Source organism: Labrus mixtus, chromosome 19 (assembly GCF_963584025.1).
Source record: "Labrus mixtus chromosome 19, fLabMix1.1, whole genome shotgun sequence".
In the NCBI taxonomy this organism is placed as follows: Eukaryota; Metazoa; Chordata; class Actinopteri; order Labriformes; family Labridae; genus Labrus; species Labrus mixtus.
Genome location: NC_083630.1, coordinates 22,990,054 through 23,009,022, shown reverse-complemented (window position 1 = coordinate 23,009,022; position 18,969 = coordinate 22,990,054). Strand labels below are relative to the sequence as shown.

General features: G+C 44.2%; 1 protein-coding gene across 3 annotated transcripts in view; it reads left to right on the top strand.

The window, feature by feature from the left end:
- ube3c (ubiquitin protein ligase E3C) overlaps nt 1-16,990 on the top strand; it is a 30,558-nt gene extending 13,568 nt beyond the window's left edge. For all 3 annotated transcript variants that reach the window (XM_061064107.1, XM_061064106.1, XM_061064105.1), the window contains exons 15-24: nt 1,767-1,871; nt 2,261-2,348; nt 4,297-4,394; nt 5,228-5,360; nt 6,303-6,550; nt 10,229-10,441; nt 12,750-12,938; nt 13,021-13,087; nt 14,253-14,383; nt 15,965-16,990. In XM_061064107.1, the coding sequence (XP_060920090.1) occupies nt 1,767-1,871; nt 2,261-2,348; nt 4,297-4,394; nt 5,228-5,360; nt 6,303-6,550; nt 10,229-10,441; nt 12,750-12,938; nt 13,021-13,087; nt 14,253-14,383; nt 15,965-16,135 (1,443 nt within the window). In that variant the 3' untranslated portion in view covers nt 16,136-16,990. The remainder of the gene's footprint in view (nt 1-1,766; nt 1,872-2,260; nt 2,349-4,296; nt 4,395-5,227; nt 5,361-6,302; nt 6,551-10,228; nt 10,442-12,749; nt 12,939-13,020; nt 13,088-14,252; nt 14,384-15,964) is intronic.
- Nucleotides 16,991-18,969: the final 1,979 nt, after the last annotated feature.

Here is an 18,969-nt window from a genome sequence, read left to right as displayed (position 1 = left end):
GTAGCAGGGAAATGCATTTTCCAAATTGAACGGCGGGATTTACAGTCGGTTTAACGCCGCTGACCCCTAACACGCTAATGTTTGGTTCGTGTCATCAGCCGTCCCTCCCCATCTTTTATCACCTCCATTGTCGAGCTATCTATTTAATTGAAAGAAGTTAATTGAATGAAAATGATCAACTAAGTTTGTATTAATATTGCTAATGGAACTTTCTTCTTGGCCATGTTTGGAGAACGATGTCACGCCGGAGTTTGGGAAAGGCCCATTAAGGCGTGCACTTAACCCGATGGGCTAATTAAGGAATGCTTATTCATTCCCAGAGTCAGGGGGTTGGCCTACTCCAAACCCATCGTCGTGCGCCTCTTACAGCATTTTGCACTTGCAATTATTGCCGACTGCGGTCGCCTCGCAGCGATTGGCCGAGATTGATCGTCGCTGTATGAAAATGAACGCGCTTTAGAGAAGAACATTTCGATTGAAATATCCAGCCGGGGTATTATATGGAAATGGAGTGGCTGTGACTGTTATTGGCAGACGCAACAGCTCCCTTATCGAATCTTCATGCAGTGACACGCGTGAGGTTATGTGTCTGATGGCAAGTTGCCGTAGCAACAGCGGAGCTTTGTTACGTCCAGCCGAGGCCAATTAAGAGGCTGGCTGCAGGAGCACAGGAAGTCACATACACACCCATTCTAAAAAGCCTGTTTTTACAGCAGAGATTAAGCCTGGTTATAAAAACCAAATAGGTGTGATTAGCTCATGTCTCGATGGACACACACTGTACGGGGGGTGAATGTTTTGATGACTCATCAGTTTTTATTTGATGAAGGATAAGAGTTATTCACAATAAGGCGTGTAGCTGACCTGATTGACAGGTGGGCGCGGTGTAACGGTTTGTCAGGAGGTTTAAAACCCGCCTCAGCTCCAGCTCTCAGCCTGTCGTTAGGTTGACTGAAAGTTAGACTGAGACAGCATTTCCAGCATGGAGACCGCCATCGATGGGACTCCAGCGCCCCCTGCAGGAACAGGACGGGGTGACGTTGCTCTGGCGTCGTCCAGTTATATTTACAGTCTATGGTTCTATATAAAAAATCTGGAGCTTGGTATTCATCTTTAATTGTGCCACATGTTATATCTTCATAAAAGCAGAGGCATGGTCGTATGGATGGGCTGATTTGTAATATAATATGTTTATCAGCTTCCAGTTTAAACTTCCTTTTTGTGTGAATTTACAATTTCAAAGTCAAGTTTTCTTTAAAACATAATGTCTCGTCATGATGCCTGTCCCAAACAAAAGGCCGCCTCATTCCATAGACTGAAGTCAATGAAAGCCCGGGCTGTTCATTCAAGTTTTACGGTAATATCTTTGTTACATTGATGTGCAATCTTGGCTTTCAATCCACTGAAGAGCCACGCTCAGACTGACTGTGCTTTGAACGGGTGCTCCCTCGTCTCTGCATACTCTGCCCGGCGGCTGATGTCAGCAGGCCTCGTTGTCGGTAATTAACAGGGCTGGACGTTGAGGGACGGCACAGGTCGTTTTTCTTTTATACTCCCCATAAATGGCGCACTAATGGCTGAATTCTCAAATTGCTTTTTTTTCTCCCCCTCTCTCTCTCTCTCTTTCTCTCTCTAAGCGGTGGCACCACATCCTGTTGAGCAACCTATACAGAGAAAAAAAAACTGTGAAGAGTATGTAACATACACTAAAAGACATGTTATAGTGACACGTGTGTGTTTGTGTGTGTGTTTGATCTACTACACAGGTCATCACTAACTTGGTGAAGATGGTGAAAGCTCGCGACATCAGGCGACCCTTCTGTCCAGCAGGTCACTGGCTCTCTGAGGAGGTCAACATCCGAGCAGATAAGGTACCAGCTGCTTGGAGTTTAGATTTGATCATTGTTGGGATGCTTTGTCAGATGATTTTTAGCCTTAATTGTTAAATAGTTCCTGCTTCCTGCTATGATCAGTTACAGTCACAGAATATTTTTTGCCTAGTTTCTCTTTGACATTGCTTCATGTTGTACCTAACGGATCATATTATGTTATCCTATCGTGAGTTATCCTGTTGTTTCCAACCTTTAATCCAGACATTTTAAAATGATATAAAATAATAAAAATTACAGTATGAAAAATAAACAATAGTACAAGTCAGTGTTTACTTTCTAAAAGTTTAAGCCTCTGGCGTTAAATAGCGTCTGAAGTCTCGACCATTAGCAGGATGATGTTGCTCACTCCCCTCCCCTTTTCTCCGCAGGTCACACAGTTGTATGTTCCGTCTGCAAGACATGTGTGGAGAACGCGAAGGATGGGCCGCATCGGGCCACTTCAATCAACCCTTGATGGTACAGTTATCTCCTCATAGTTCTCGATGCTGCAACACTTCCTGGATCTGAGAAATGATACCTGAAACTATCTCTTGTGCTGCGACCAATGAGAGCTCTTTGTGTAGCTTCATGCTATTTGGAAAGAAAGATTTTGTTCTTGTTCTTCTTCAAAGTAGCGTGCGATTATCTGTCTTTGAACTCCTTCAGCGGCTATGAAAGAATATGTTGAATCATTTACAGTAATGCTGGTGTCAGCCTGATGCAGAGCCCAGAAATCATCCTAATTGCTGTCCAAAGTCACCTTCTCTGTGTTTGCTTTTCCTACACCGCTGAGCCATGCATTGATTTTTTATCTCCCACAAGGTGTCATCTCTAAAAATGTCTGTCTTTAGTCGGTAGAGAGAAGGTCTTAAGGTTGCAAATTGAACTATAAAATGACAATCCAAGAACGTATTGATCATGTCTGTCTTCAGCTGGGTGGAAGAAATTCTTTCTCACAGCAAAAAAAAAAGAGTCACTGACACCGGTTGCAAAAGATGAATTTCTGAAAGCCGTTTTCACATCTTCACTCCTGAAAATATCCTGTGACATAAAAATTTCTCCAGATGAAATATGAGGAGGCTGGAGGAGAAACTCTGGATAAAGTCTGAGAGAAACATTCAGCTGTTTGTGTTCACACATGCAGCTCCTCCTGCAAATATCAGGAGTTTTTCTGCAAGTGTGAACGCCCTATAAATGTATCTTTGTTTACTTGATAAGCCCGACATTGAAGAGCTTCATCAGACTCAAGTAAGGTGTGAAAACAAGCTGATAACAATGTGTGTATGATCTGCCTAATCCCACTCGCAGGCTGTATGGGATAAATTCAATTAGTGTGAAAGTACTTGATGAGCTCAGCCACATCTGGTCCATGTGTTTGTCTGGCCTTTTCTCATTTCCTTAAATGGACAGGCCCAGGGCTGATGAATGAGCAACGTATTGACCACTCAGAGGCCATATTTCTTCTCAAAGATGGAAACCTGATGGGAAAATGCAGATCAGACTGACTAATTGAGCAGAATAATTGAGCTGCGGTGGACGCTAAGTGAGAAGGGTGAAGAGCCGGTTTAGCTATTGTGGCTTTTTTTCTCTCTTCTTTTTGGTGGGCTAAACGGTCTAAATCCTGAGTTTAATACAAGACAAACATCAGCTTAATGGAAGCAGACCAGCAGGTGGATGAACAGCTCCGAGCTGGGTCAAATTAAAAGAGTGTCGGATGGAAATGTCCTTAATGGCTGGCCTGTAAACAATAGGGAAAAAAACCCTGCATCAGTGAGCACAGTAATGATGCTGTTAGATGAGTGTTGCACGCTGAGGATGCCTGATGTTGGGACGTTTAGACCTTTAATCCCTGCAGGATTTACTCTGTCCATATGTAGCTGACCCAGACTCTTAGATTTTTGTTTGATAACTTTTCTTTAACTATACATTTTCACAGATTTAAGAGTGTGCAGACAGTTTGGTTTATCCTGACATTGATTTCATTGTGAAAGAGATCATCAAAGAGATCCTAAAATCACTCAGAGTGAGTGCAGGGATTAGGCCTGAGATATTTTTCAGGGTTTATAGCTTTAATTACATACTGCAGCCTACGATACTTTAGGATCTTTCTCACAAGTTTTGAAACAGTAAATTTAAAGAACGAGGTAGCAATTTACATTTCTGTTCAAATTCATCATCATTATTGTCTCCAAATCACGTGTCGTAATTTACAAGGATTGAGGACAGGAAAATATGTTTTCTTTAGGGGTCCTGGTGGCCGAGTGGTTAATTTGCACGCCCCATGTTCAGAGGCTGTGGTCCTCGAAGCGGGCTGCTCAGCTTCGACTCCGACCTTTGGGTCATCCCTAACTCTCTCTCGCTCAATTTCTCCAATAAAGAAGCCCCAAAAATAAACAATATCATGTTTTTTTTTCTCTCTCTGCAGTTGGTTTCGAGCCTCCGCAGCTGTCTGTTTCCGAAGAGAGACATCTGGCCATCCTCACTGAGCTCCCTTTCGTGGTCCCCTTCGAGGAGCGAGTCAAGGTACCGCATTGTTATGTCACAAACCACAAAAAAGGAGCAGTGTGTAACTCTGACCCCTAGTGTTTAAACTGGGTACTGCAGTCTAAATTCTAAACATCATAGAGAGCTGTCCCCCCCCCCCCCCCCCTCCTCTCTAGAGTCCATGCTCACACAGGTCACCATGTGGTGGACACTGAAGCTTCAGTGTTTATCCAGCTCTGCATGGGTCTGTAAACCTTTCTGCGTTCTAACCTCTCTCCATTTTTCAAAAAGCATCTCCAATATTGATCCTAGTTTGAGCACGTTTCTGCTCGTGGAGCTTATTAGAAACATGCAGAGGCTTTTTAGGTCGGGTACAATCACTTCTATCTGAACCACTTCTCTTGACCCGCTTCCATCGCTGCAACACCTGTTGGTTTGACCTGATAACTGCTCTCATATCTGGAAAACCGAGGGGTGTCCAAAACGGCCTACCTTCTCTGGTCCAAACAAATTCAGAGCATTCAGGAGCAGAATCTAAAGTTAGAAGGAGGACATACTGGCTGCTGCATTGTTGTCAGAGAAGCCAGCACTTCAACATGTTTCCTTAATGTCCGATCATATAGTAAGCTCACTTTATCATTTCACTCACTATACATCTCTCTGGTTGGACCTTTAAATGTATTTCATCATTGCTTTTGATCCAGTTTTTTCCACCTTCTGTGTTTTCTTTCTCTGAATTTCCAAAAAAAGAGCATTAATAGAATAATCAAACACAGAGGCTGAATAACACGCAGCAGAATATACACACAGAATGAAACATTTTTTATTACTGAAAGGATTTGCCACTGACCTTTTAACACCTGTCCCCGCAGATATTCCAGAGGTTAATCTATGCTGACAAACGGGACGTGCAGGGTGACGGGCCTTTCCCAGACGGCATCAATGTCACCATCAGACGCAACTACATCTACGAGGACGCCTACGATAAACTCTCTCCTGAAAACGGTAGATTTCAACACATGCAGCCGGCTCACCTCATGAAATGTGTCGTCAGGGGAAAGTGCCACAGCGGCTTTGTTATTCCTGCATAAGGAGAGAAAGCAGAGTGTTGTAAATGCTGCTGCTGGTTCTGAATTCCTCGTTTCACTCTTTAGAATCTTAATATCGAGGATAAAGCTTCAAGTTAGCATTCAAGATGAAGGTTAGCTCAGTATTGAATTCCAGTAAAGCATAATCTCGACTCCGATTATTATAATGGATCACATAAAAAGCAGAATCAATTATTTTAAGTCACCTCTTTTGTGTTTGAATTTGAAAGGGCACTCGGGTTGGGGCGATCTGATTAAAAAGAGTAGTGGGCGACCTGGGCTGAAGACATGATCTATATCATTTATGTGTCTATAAGTTACAGCTGACTTGATTTATCACGGTGCATCAATTATTCTGAGAGATGACCTGCTGTGGAGTTTGATTTGAATATTCAGCAGCAGGTCGAGAAAGTGCTTTCTTGTCAAATACAACAGCTAAACAGTGTGGTTCCGGAACAAAAAAAATCCTGTTAATTTTTTCTCCATAGTGGATTTGATGATTAGCTATGATGTCATAACCATCACAGGTAGACTGACCACGAGCTACCTGAGTGTGAAACGATGGTTTCTGCTCCTGTAGGAGACACAAGTTTGTCTGATATCAACCTTTAAGAACAACACGGTTTATTTATGATATCAGTAGGGGAAAGAACTACACTACCCACGATCATAGAGAGTCACTGCGACTTCTCTGATTGGTGGAGCTCACAATTATCACGGCTTGAAACGGCGCTCTGAATACAGCTACAGTTCTGTTTGTTTGGTCAGATTTATGAGAGGAAGATGAAGTAGCTTTTTAATTTCATTGGATGATGCTTTAGCTCTCATAACTTTTACACCGTTATGAATTCCTCCTCAGAACCGGACCTGAAGAAACGGATCCGGGTCCATCTCCTGAACGCTCACGGTCTGGACGAGGCCGGCATCGACGGCGGTGGCATCTTTCGCGAGTTCTTAAACGAGCTCCTGAAGTCGGGCTTCAATCCTAACCAGGGCTTTTTCAAGACCACAAACGAGGGCTTGCTGTACCCCAGCCCCGCTGCAGAGATGCTGGTCGGCGACTCCTTCACGAGGCATTACTACTTTCTAGGCAGGATCCTGGGAAAGGTGAGTACAATCTGTTACAGCCCCCTTTAACCAAAAGAATTAAATCAAGGCTCAAAACAGTGACAGAGACCAGAAGATAGAGGACGCCACACAGATGTAAGATATTAAACCTGAGCTTCATCACTTGTACATTTTAGTCAGATACAGACAGAACACTCCGGGGTAATGGAGGCTGGATGGATTATACTCCATGCCCACGTTGTGTGCTCGGGCAAGAAGAAAAGTCTAACCAAAAGAAAACAATAGGAGGGAAAAAAGGATGTCGGGTATCTCCAGCCCAAACTAAATAACAAAAAAATCTAGTCATGCGTTGGACAAAAAGTATGCGAGTGTGTGCGTCCCACGGAGCTCTCCTACCTGGCTCCTCAAAATACCCCTCCTCCTCCCCCTCCTCCTCCTCCTCCCTGAGACTGCAGGTGTGCAGCAGGCGGAGGGAGGAGGGCTGCACGGAACACAAGCCAATAATAATGATGCTGTTCTTGTGTACTTTTTAAAATCATAATTTCTCAAGCAGGAATGTCTGAAGGTGTCAAAGCTGCTTGCCAAAGCATCATGCTAATTTTAAGATTTAGTCACAACACATCAGTTATGAGGACCAACTGCAGTCGGCGTCCACGCTTGTTTATGTTAATTCAGAGGCCGTGATGTTGTTTGTTTCGAGATCACGGTCATTTGTTTCAGGAAAAAGGTCGTAGCTCTGCGGCTACAACCTGAACCTCTAACTCGACAAGCTTCGGTTTAGTTAATCACCCCTGTGCATAATCTGTTGACGGCATTGTTTTTCCCGTCGCTTCCTTCCTTTGATGGCACTATTTACCAGAGCCTAATGTTTCTAAATCATCCTTAATGCATGTGGTAGTGATTGTTTATCAAGATGCCTTCCTCTTTGGGGGGATGTAAGGGGGTGGCCGGGGGGGGGGGGGGGGGGCTTCATCTCTGTCTGGAGAGGAATTACCTCATGACAAGCGGTCGCCTTTCAATTAGGGCTTCCATTAGCCGATGATTCCTACCTCTTGTTTGTGTAGTGATCGCAATGGGCTGGCACTAAATCAGCAGACCCACACAGACAGGACATAAATAAGCGCTCAAAGCATGTGGTAATAGCATTTTGATCTGTTTTACAGTCAGGAACATCCAGGTCTCTTATCTCCTGGTCCAGTTCACTTATCAGAGCATCTTAACTCCTCCTCCTTCTTCTTCTTCTTCTTCTTCTTCTTCTTCTTCTTCTTCTCCTCCTCCTACTCTTCTTTTGCTTTTCTTTTTTCTTTGCAAGTAAGAAAAGATCAATCAGCAGCTTACGAGCTCTCCGCCCCCCACTCTCTCCATATTGTGCTCTCTATAGCTAATGGTTCAGGCAATTAGGCGAGGGGGAAATTAATTTGAATTTGACTTTCAATTAACCCTACCTTAAGTTCCTCTTTCTCCATAAAAATGGACGTTTGAGTGGGCCATTTGAGAGGCGTATTGATATTTGTTTAGTGCCGTTATAGCCCCGGATAAAAGGCAAGCGTTTATATAGATTGGGATTGCATCACTGCAGCTGCAATGTGCCCGGTGCACACTGCGGCTCAAAGGACACGGGAGATTAATATTGTTAATTAATGTCCGAGGCGTGCCATTGTTGTGGAGGTGATGTATTACAGGCAGGAGTGGCTTGTCTAGGGTACTCACTGAAATGGGATTGAACATCAGAATAGAGGCCGGTCATCATCCCTCTTCCTCACTTGTCCACCCGGCTGACAGGCGGAAAGATTTAAGATGCAAATGGTGAAAACGGGTTGCTTTGCTTTTGTCGACTGGTTTCATCGTTGCAGATTTACGCCCTAAAAAAAAAAGTTAAAACGCTGAGTCTTAATGGGAAGAAAATCACATTTTCCCATTATGTAATATGACCAGCAGGAGGTTCTTCTTGTGCCTCATTCTTCTCTCATTAGAACAAAACCTTCAACCTCATCAGAAGTGGCCTCTCCACTTTGCTCACAGTGCAGCGGAGGAAAGTTTCTCCTCCTCCTCCTCCTCCTCCTCTGATACTCCTGATGCCCCCCACCCCTTGCTTGATAGAGATGCGTTTGAAAAGCATTATAATTTTATTGATTCTTAATGTTGTAAATTAAGAAGCATATTTGGCAGCTAACAGAAAGCACCTGCAGCGTGGCCGGCGTTTATTCCACCTGATGGTGCGGCGATCTGCTTTAATTGCGTTGCCACTGCACTCACTTATATTAAAAAGGCCCCGGCCATGATAATTAATTCCTTCCAGGCAGTCATTTTGGCACAATTTCTGGCAATAAACACTCGTAAATAAAGTAAGTGGCATTGAAAAAATAAGGCTACAGGTTTTTTCCATATACTTATTGCTGCCTCTTCCCGGCATAAGTGTTATTGATAGGTTTCAAGGGGCCACGCGGCGCATATGGTCCTAAACGAGCGCCGGCCACCAGAGAAATACTAAGTGGATTATTTTGCATAAAAAATAGACAATGTTTGAAGTTGTGCAATTAACCTGTGTTTAGAAAATAGCCGTGATTTATGCGTGCCTGTGTGTTTAAGATGCATGCATTATGGAAATCCTCTAGATTTATAATCCATTTAGCTGATGCGGTCAGGGTTTTTAGCGCCATCATTTATAAAGACCTGTATATTTTAATGCCTCCAACGGGCTCTTTTCAGACTATTCCAGTACATTAGCTATGGGCTTTATGAGTCACCTGCCCGGCTGTGGTTCTTAACGGCATTTAGGGTCAAGGTGAGAAGTGGCGTTTATAAAGTTTGAGCTGGGTGAACAGGAAGCGTGCGTGTGTTTGGATGGATCGTGTTTTGAGCTGATTTAGCATCCCCTCGCTTCCACTCTTTGATACGTCATGTTGGGTCCTGTTGTAGTCTGCGAGTCCATTTAGTTATCTCAGATATCTGCTCATCTTGTTTTATTCAGTGACAAGAGAAAAACAATCGACGTGGTGACGTCAGCGCAAACACAGTCAAATCATATTTTTGGAGTAATCCAAGTCTTGTTTAAAGGTGAAATATTCTCTTCCTTTTCAACCAGTGTAAATAATTCTCAGAGCTCCTCAAAACATGTGTGTGAAGTGTCTTGTTCTAAATCCACTCTGATCCTGTAATTGATCATGTCTATAAACCCCTCTATTTCAGCCCTGCTCAGAACAGGCTGTTTCTGTGTCTGTACCTTTAAATATGTAAATGAGCTGTGTCTGACCACGCCCCCTCTCTGGAAGGGCTTGGGTGTACTCGGTGCTTTCTCGCTTACGGTGAGAAGGCAGATTCAGAGGGCAGAACAAACACCTAGCTGTGGGAGTGTCACCCACCTGGGGGAGGGGCTACTGCCCTTTGTGATGTCATGAAGGGAAAATCTCCAAACGGCCTGTTTGAGCACACATTTTCTGAAAAGTGGACTTTTCTCATCATTGGGGGGTTTGTAGACGGACTAGAGACAAATATTAGAGTTAGAGGAACATGGTGAAATGTGTTTTTACATGTTATGGGACCATTAAAACCTCTTGAACACGTCATGCTGGTATTTCTGCATTATAATCTGAACGACGAGATTTTACTGACAAAATGTCAACTGACCCAAGGGCAGCCCTACTCAGATGGGGGGGGTCAGGGTTACATTTTTGTCCTGCAGCAGTCCTCTAAAATCCCGTTATTTTTGCTCCACAGGCGCTGTATGAGAACATGCTGGTGGAGTTGCCCTTTGCCAGTTTCTTCCTGTCCAAACTTTTGGGAACGAGCGCTGATGTGGACATCCACCACCTGGCGTCGCTGGACCCGGAGATGTACCGCAACCTTCTCTTCCTCAAGAGCTACGAGGGCGACGTGGAGGAGCTGGGCCTCAACTTCACGGTGGTCAACAACGATCTGGGAGAGGCTCAGGTGAGTGGCTTCAGGGAATAAATGATTCACCTGCTATATTTTTCTGTGCCTTTGGTGCCCTCTTTCTTTTTTCTGCACTGGTCAGTCGCTCTCGATCAGGTGTCTGTCCTTCCTCCCGTGTTGTTCCTCTGCGTGGCGTTAATAATTCATTTCCCTCATGATGTTACCACTTCTCAGCTCTAATGGAAGATAAAGCACGTTGCTGCCTTTGCCTTTAGCTCTGCTGCAGAGCAGGAAACGCAGCGGCTCTGTTGACTATTCCACCTCCCCCCTTACACGCCTGACGGAAGCTTACTCACTGCTCTTAAGCACGTCCCTCTCCAAAGCTCAAGGCTGCGGAGATGAGCCGCCACAGCCACTCTGACTCATCGGGACTCAGACCTGCACTCTACCCGGAGCCCCTGTTTGCTCAGGGCCTTAACGCGTCTTATTAGCTCTCCTCAAACAACACCTGAAACAGTCGAGTTACAATGCAGCCCTCCTGCCCTCAAATAGGGGAATCGCAAACACGATAGGAAAAACAATTTGTGAAAGATTAGGCACACACGGGAGCAGTCTGCCCTCCATTTGCCCCCGTGAGATAACCAAAGCAAACGAGATAAGGACGGTAATTCTTTTACATTAGCACATAATCAGAACCCTCTGTGTGTGTGGGGGAGAAAACAGCAGAAAAGGACTGCCTGTAAGTGAACCACATACAAAAAAAACCCTTGCTTAATATTACAATCTTTCTCAGTATTGTTGCATCGATTCCCTTTGTGAAGCTGAACAATCCGTTAAAACTGCGTCAGAGCGGTGCTGATTCATGCCCGTTGCTGCCATCGACGGCAGTTAAACTGATATCCTGTCAAGAGTTTCAGTTAAAGCGGCGTTCACACCTGCAGAAAACTCCTGAAAAAACGTCCTGATATTTTCAGGAGGAGCTGCATGTGTGAAAACAAACAGCTGAATGTTTCTCTCTGACTAGATACTTTCAGGAGCAGTCCTCCTGAAAGTATCTATCAACACAATCTGTAGGCAGCAAAACTACTGGGAATATCAAACATTTAGAAATGAGCACCAGATAATGTCAACAACGTCTTTCTGAAAAGTTGAAAGATTTTCAACTTGAGTGCCGCACATAAAAAGTCAGAGCGCTGGAAAAAAAGGACACTGGGCGTGCGCTTTTTCTCCAGGTGGCTGCTCTCTGCTTATTGAAAAGAATTGGAGAAAAAAGACGCCACCGCTCTCTCGGTGGACACGGGGCCTTATGCTGGAAAGCCTTATTGTAAAAACAAGATGAACATTTCTGTTCGGCCTCCCTGCATCGGCTATGATGTCATCACACCGTTTTATGAACAGGGATGATGAGCACTTTCTATCAAGTAATAACGGCTCTATAGCTAATGAAAAGAGAACTAAGGGCCAAATTGTATTGGACCAGATGTTCATCGAGTGTGCTAAATTTAGAAAATGCACTTAACCACACACACACACACACACACACACACACACACACACACACACACACACACACACACTGAGCCATACCTTTAATCAGAGTGCTGCTGGAAAACATTTTAATTACCTCTCTGTGATTGAATTGAATCCAACTGACACTTGTATTGTTAGTCGAGCAGCGGTGTGCAAAATAAAGTGGACACTTAGCTAACTTAGAGTTTAAGTCTGGTAGACACTGAAAGGTTTTTAAAATCTTAAACTGTTTATAAAACCAGGAGAGAGCGCCCACACATGACGACAAATCATGACAGATTTAACAGTTCAGTTCTCGTAGTGTGTGGAGATCAACGAGACGACCAACTCAGAAAACACACAAACAGATTAATTCACCAAGACCCAGATCGTCCACTCTCAGAACTCGTCATCTCACGCCGTCAAACGCGCCTAAAGAGTAAAGAAGCATGATGATCATGCTAAATGTGGCTAGCTGTTAGCTGGTACATCCATCACGGTAAACATTTTGGTCGTCCTCCTGTCCTTGTCAGTTGGATTGTCTTACAGGAGCTACTTACTGTTGATGCCACAAATCAACAAGTTGCTCCTCAATTTCTGACGTCCGTTTAACTTTCTGCTTCGCGTTTACTGTTGTCGCCATGGTTACGATTGTTGTGCTTCCTGCTTCAGTCAGCTTTCTTCCTTATTGGCTATTGTTCCGTCCTCTGTGTTCGCCCCACACAACAGGATTTCTGATTGTGAATATTCTGCATGTTTAATATTTAAATTTCAAATCGGGTGCGGCTCTGATCGTCCTCCGAGCAGATCAGGAAGCTTCAAATCACTCTTAACTTGTTTGTTTGTTTTTACTCAGGTGGTGGAGCTTAAGCTTGGAGGCAAAGACATTCCTGTGACCACAGCAAACCGCATCGCCTACATCCATTTGGTGGCCGACTACAGACTGAACAAGCACATCAGACCTCACTGCCTGGCCTTCAGACAAGGTCTGGCCAACGTTGTTAACCTGGAGTGGCTGCGCATGTTCGACCAACAGGAGATCCAGGTATGTGTCACAACCGTTGATCAAGCTGCAACTTGAAATTCATCACAGAGTCCAAATGTGTTTTTTTTTTACCTTTAAACAGGTGCTGATATCCGGGGCTCATGTGCCAATTTGTCTTGATGACCTGAAAAAGTTCACAAACTACTCAGGTAGGAGCTGATGATAAAAACATTTCTACTTATGAGGGTTCTTCTGGGAATTGAGCTTTCACTTCTTCACTTCACTTTAGCTGTAAAGCTCAACAGAGGCAGAAGAAATATTCTGACCTTTCAGTCCCTACTCGGGGTGTAACCGTTCTCAGGGCTCACGTTTCAGTAAGAATTCGGTTCAACAGGAAATAAGAAACATAAAGTCTCAGATGTATATTACTTGGTTTCTCTCATTTATTTCGTAATGACTCTCATGAAAGTTTGTAAACCCGAACTGTCCCCACATAAATGTTTAAAGGTGACATATCCTCCTCCACTTCAACCAGTTTAAATAAGTCTCAGAGCTCCTCAAAACATGTGTGTGAAGTTTCTTGTTCTAAATCCACTCTGATCCTGTATTTGATCATGTCTATAAACCCCTCTATTTCAGCCCTGCTCAGAACAGGCTGTTTCTGTGTCTGTACCTTTAAATATGTAAATGAGCTGTGTCTGCCCACGCCCCCTCTCTGGAAGGGCTTGGGTGTACTCGGGGCTTTCTCGCTCTATGTCCTATTGTTTACGGTGAGAAGGCAGACTCAGAGGGCAGAACAAACACCTAGCTGTGGGAGTGTCACCGACCTGGGGGAGGGGCTACTGCCCTTTGTGATGTCATGAAGGGAAAATCTCCAAACGGCCTGTTTGAGCACACATTTTCTGAAAAGTGGAGCAGGCTAAAGACAGAGAGGACGGACTTTTCTCATCATTGGGGGGTTTGTAGACGGACTAGAGACACATGTTAGAGTTAGAGGAACATGGTGAAGAGGATTTTACAGAATATGTGACCTTTAAAAGAAGCAGTCATGCTACTGTCTAATCCTCTTCTTCTTCATTTGTTCTTTAATAGCAGTTAGCTAACTTCTATGAGTAGATTACCGCTACCTGGATTGGGTGTGGTTTTTTTTTGTCTCCACTTATACATATTCCTGCATGCAACAAAAACATTACAGTAGTTTCAAACAACGGGAAATATGTAATTTTTTCAAGTTTTCGTACATAATTAAAATTGTATTGTTTTTAAACATGTGGTAATGAAATGTTCTCCTCACAGACTAACCGTTACAGTCAGGTAATCTGTGTCTGGCTGTAGCTGCTATAACAATATTTTCTTCTTCTTCTCCTCCCTCAGGTGGTTACACGGCCACTCACCCCGTCATCCAGATCTTTTGGGAGGTGGTCGAAGGCTTCACAGACGAGGAGAAGCGCAAGCTGCTGAAGTTTGTCACCAGCTGCTCTAGACCTCCTCTCCTGGGCTTTAAGGTGACGAGACTTTACCGTCTTTCCCCCGCTCATACCATCTTTTCTCTTCCTCACACTTCCTCCGCACGCTGGGTTCTACCTCGGTCCTTTGTCATTGGCAGGTTGTCTTTATCTCAACAGAAGCGACTGTTTCCTCTTAACGGGCCAGCAACTAAAACTCCTAGACTGATCATTTTCAAATTAGCCAGGGTTAATGTCGGGCCTGTGCACTGACTGAGATCTTATCTCTTTGTTCACTGTTGTGTGGTTCCAGACCTCCCTCTGTGGTAGATCCTGTCTGGACAAATAAGTCCATTCATAACTCTGTAGCAGGTTGAACTTTTGAACGTTTGCCTCCTGAGTGACACGGCAGAAAACAGCTATTTCCTCTTTAATGACTCTACAAGGGTGAACTGTACCACCCCCACCTCTTCAACATTGTTCCAGCCGTGCTGAATCATTATTGCTCACCTATTTTTTAAAATGATTTTCTAATTGGAAGCTGTCCCGCTCTCTCGCTGACTTGATTTGTGGGGGGGGGGGAGAAATCTGAAAGTGTTGCTCAGGACCATTAAAGAGTTTTTTATGAGTCTCTGCTCGTCAAACCAGCTGCTGTAATCATCATATGATTGGTTTTAGTTCTCTTTATGACTCCAATCAGTTAAAAAAAACTAATTGAAGTCCTGCAGGATACGAGGGAACAAAACTCTCCTTAAATCGTTTGACGTACCTCCTCTAAGGGTTTTGAGAGTTGCCTTGGCTCCCCTTTTAATCAATTTGACTTTGGCCAGCAGTGAGGATGAACCCCCCCCCTTCCCATCACCGCGCCCTCTTTCATCGTCTCCTCTCCGGGCCGATAATTCGCGGCGTGAGCGGCCCCTGACCTGGCCCTCAGCCTGAGCCAGCTAAGCCTTAATTAGCTGTCGAGAAACGGCCCAGGATTCATTAGAGAAGAAATAGCTCTGTCAGGAGAAGCAATTTAAAAAAGATGATGGAAACTCTCTTTTTTTCCAAAATGATAGCCGAGGTAATGGCAGTTTCTCAATAAGCAACGATAGTTTAATACGGTAATTGTCAGAAAAATGGGGTCATTACAGCTAAGCCCCCGAAGAGCCATTTAATGGGGCGAGTACGGCCGCTGAACCGCACACGCTAAACTTCAAATGAATGGGATGAAATCAGAGGCGGAGGAGCTTATTGGCTGGCGCAGCTCGTGATGGAAACGGTCAGTGTCACAGTCTGCAGATGAGGTGGCCTCATCACGGGGAGGCTTGATTTAAAAAAATGCCAGATAGACAACATGAAATGACCATTCCTCCCGTCTCATCCAAGGGTCAAAGCGTGGGCCCGCAACGCCATCACTACCTTTCAAGCACTAACCTGATTTCCTAAATTTATACTTCCTTAACGCTTAATGTCTCTCTTTTTACATTTATCCCCCGGTGGAATTTGACATTTATTGCTTAATGGGGATTGCTTTGGACATTACGATCATCAGCATGAGTTGATTCACGTCTCGTCTTTAAACACATTTAAAATATGATTTTTTTTTTGTCTTAACTGCAGCCAATTAATCAGACACTAATAACATCTCACACACAGGAGCTCTACCCGGTCTTCTGCATCCACAACGGCGGCTCCGACCTAGAACGCCTGCCCACCGCCAGCACCTGCATGAACCTGCTGAAGCTGCCCGAGTTCTGCGACCAGCACCAGATGAGGAACAAGCTGCTGTACGCCATCGAGTCCTCGGCAGGGTTCGAGCTGAGCTGAGGAGGGGCGAAGGCTTCTCTGTCCCCGTGGACTCCCCATGTCACAGAAAAGGACGGCTTGTGAGAGAAAGACTTGTGAGAGAAAATACAAACAAGACGGAGGGGGGGGAAAGCAAATGATGCACTGACCTGCCTGATTTTCTGTTTGTTAGTGTGTGTGTGTGTGTGTGTGTGTGTGTGTGTGTGTGCCAAGCCTGAGCAGAAAGGTGCGAGGATGACGCAGGGTAGGAAGCCTTTTTTTAAAAAACCCTTTTAAGTAACTTAAACGTTGAAGTAATCACCTGTCAAAACTCTTCTGGATGAAATCGTAAGTGCGTAGTTGTTGGGAGGAAATCTCTCGCACATGAATGGACAGTTATTCTTCTTCACCAAAGATTAAGCGGCATCATATAAAAAAGGCAATATAAGAGACGGACAGGGGCAGCCAGCTCGCCGTGTGCCAAGGGGCTGCTGAGTCGGAGGGGCTTTTGTGTTTAGCCTTCATGTAGAGGTCATCAGAACTCCAGTTTTTTGCGACGTCTCCGATGATTAGTATAGCTATAAAATAACCGCCATGTCCGATATCCACAGCGTCAGTGTGCACACGCCGTCTGAAATGTGTAATGGGCTTAGATTGTCTGTTATTATGGATTTGTGAATATGTATATGTTTACAACTGCTCTTGTATGATTCATTTATTCAGTACTTGTACAGGTTTGTTTTTCTTTCCATTGTGTGACGAATAGGAGGCGGGCGTGTGAGGTGAACAATCTCTCGCCTGTTCGATGACAAGACTCTCAAATGATCAGTGTACCAACAGGGTGAAAAAATAACCAGAGTGTATGGAAATGAATAAAACCCACTTTTTCTTTTTGCATTTTTCCCTTTTAGCTTCTTTTTTTTTTCTCTCAGTGCTTGTAATTCACAGTAATGACGAGACATAAAACAGTGCTTTGTGGGAAAATCTCCTCCTGAGTTTTATGGCCTCTGACATATAATTAAAGAAACATCCAGTTAAGAAACACTGAGCAGAACTATTCTGGCCTTGAGATGCATTATCGGGCTGAGCACAAATTAAGATTGCGTGCGTTGCTCATAAATCTCCCTGCCCTCTGATGCAGGAGGAAGATTTCAGCCGCTCGTTGGACCGAGGCCATCTCCGCATCCTCTCTCCTCTCTGCTGAAACAGCCAACGCAGAGGCCGAACCCCCGCACATCCGCCGGGCCAGGGAACTCACAGTGATAATTGGGTCTTAAAAAGCAGACTTGTCATTGAAATGAGGGATTCATCTCAATTACTCTGAGATTTATTTAAGACTATTACCTTGTGATGGATTATAACTGACAGAGTTAATGCTGGGTGTTATGAATCATCCTCAGTAGGTAATATACTTTAGCTCGCCGGTAGGCCTTTTAAGAGCTAATTGAAGCTTTTAGGCTTGTTTATCTTGCTGCAGAGCAGGAAACATCAAAAATCACTTGACGGGGGTTAAGGAGGGAACCTGCTTTGCACAAGATTACTCCAGAAGTGAAACACCGCTGTGCACGAGTGGAAAGTGAGCGTTTAACCCAATGAGAGTTTGTACACAACAAGGAGGCATATCCAACAGATGAATCATACCTGATTGATCCTTTAATAAACACGTGAAAAAAAATCACGAGCCTGGAGAATGATATTTACTGCAGCAGGTGTTGCATCAAAGATGAAAAAGTCTTGCAACACTATCAGAGGTTGTTCCATATTAACAGATTGCCATCTGGTGGTCAATAAGTGGTACTGCACGAAGAACATTTGAACATTACATTACAGGCCTGTCCTTCAACATCTTTGAATCCAAGCTCATTCGTCGGACGGAGTCAACGTTGAGGTAAAGTTTTCAAAATGCAAATTAAGTATTCCCTCCGCTTAATGATAGAATGCACAGAAAGCAAAACAAACAGGACTTAAAGCATCCTTTGGGGGGTAAAGTGCAGTGAAGTGAAGCACTGTTGGGCATGCTGTTTCACTTTTCAGTGTTGGGGGAGTAGAGACTCGGACCCTCAAGTCCATGCAATACTTTTTCTGGGAACAGCATCAAGAGCTATTTCAATTAATTTAGTAGAACTTTACATGTCCTGTTTGTCATTTTACTGAGATACAGAGACCCGGATCTGGTGATGTTGACGTTTACACAGACTGTGTTTCTCATAGGGGAGGTGTGTTTTTTTTCTACATGCTAATTGGTAGAGAAACATTCACATTCAACACAGGCCTCCAGGTGGGTGGCCCATGTTCAACTCCGACCCCGGGCTCCTTTCTTGCATGTCATAACCCTCTCTCTCTCGCTCTCTCTCTCTCTCTCTCGCTCGCTCGCCCTAATTTCGTGTTAAAATGTGTATTATTATTATTATTATTACACATTTACTCTAACTGGGCGAGTGAGTGAGAAAGAAAGAGAGAGTGTGTGTGCACTGTGCAGCACTGTCTGTGTAATCTCTACCTGTCCAGACTTGAACAGGGAGGAGGCCAACTTTGATCCTGGTTTCCTAAAAGCCTGAATGTGAGCAGCAGCTTCAGTCTAGAAAGATCCTCGTCTGTATAATAATGATCCACTTGTATCAGTTTCAAAGTGATCTGTAATCTTGAGCCATAACAATAAAAGAAGAGTCCATGTTTAGAGGACGCTATTGACTGCAATATAAAGAATGACCTGTGCATGCTATCTATGGCTGTGCTGCCTCCTGCTCAGAGAGTCTAATTAGATAGTGACTGCCCATAACGCCCGATGTAATTAATAGCCATCTGTCATTTTCATTGGGTCTCCTTTCGTTGGCGAGCGCTCCTGCCGGCTCTAACTGCAAAAACGACCTTCATTT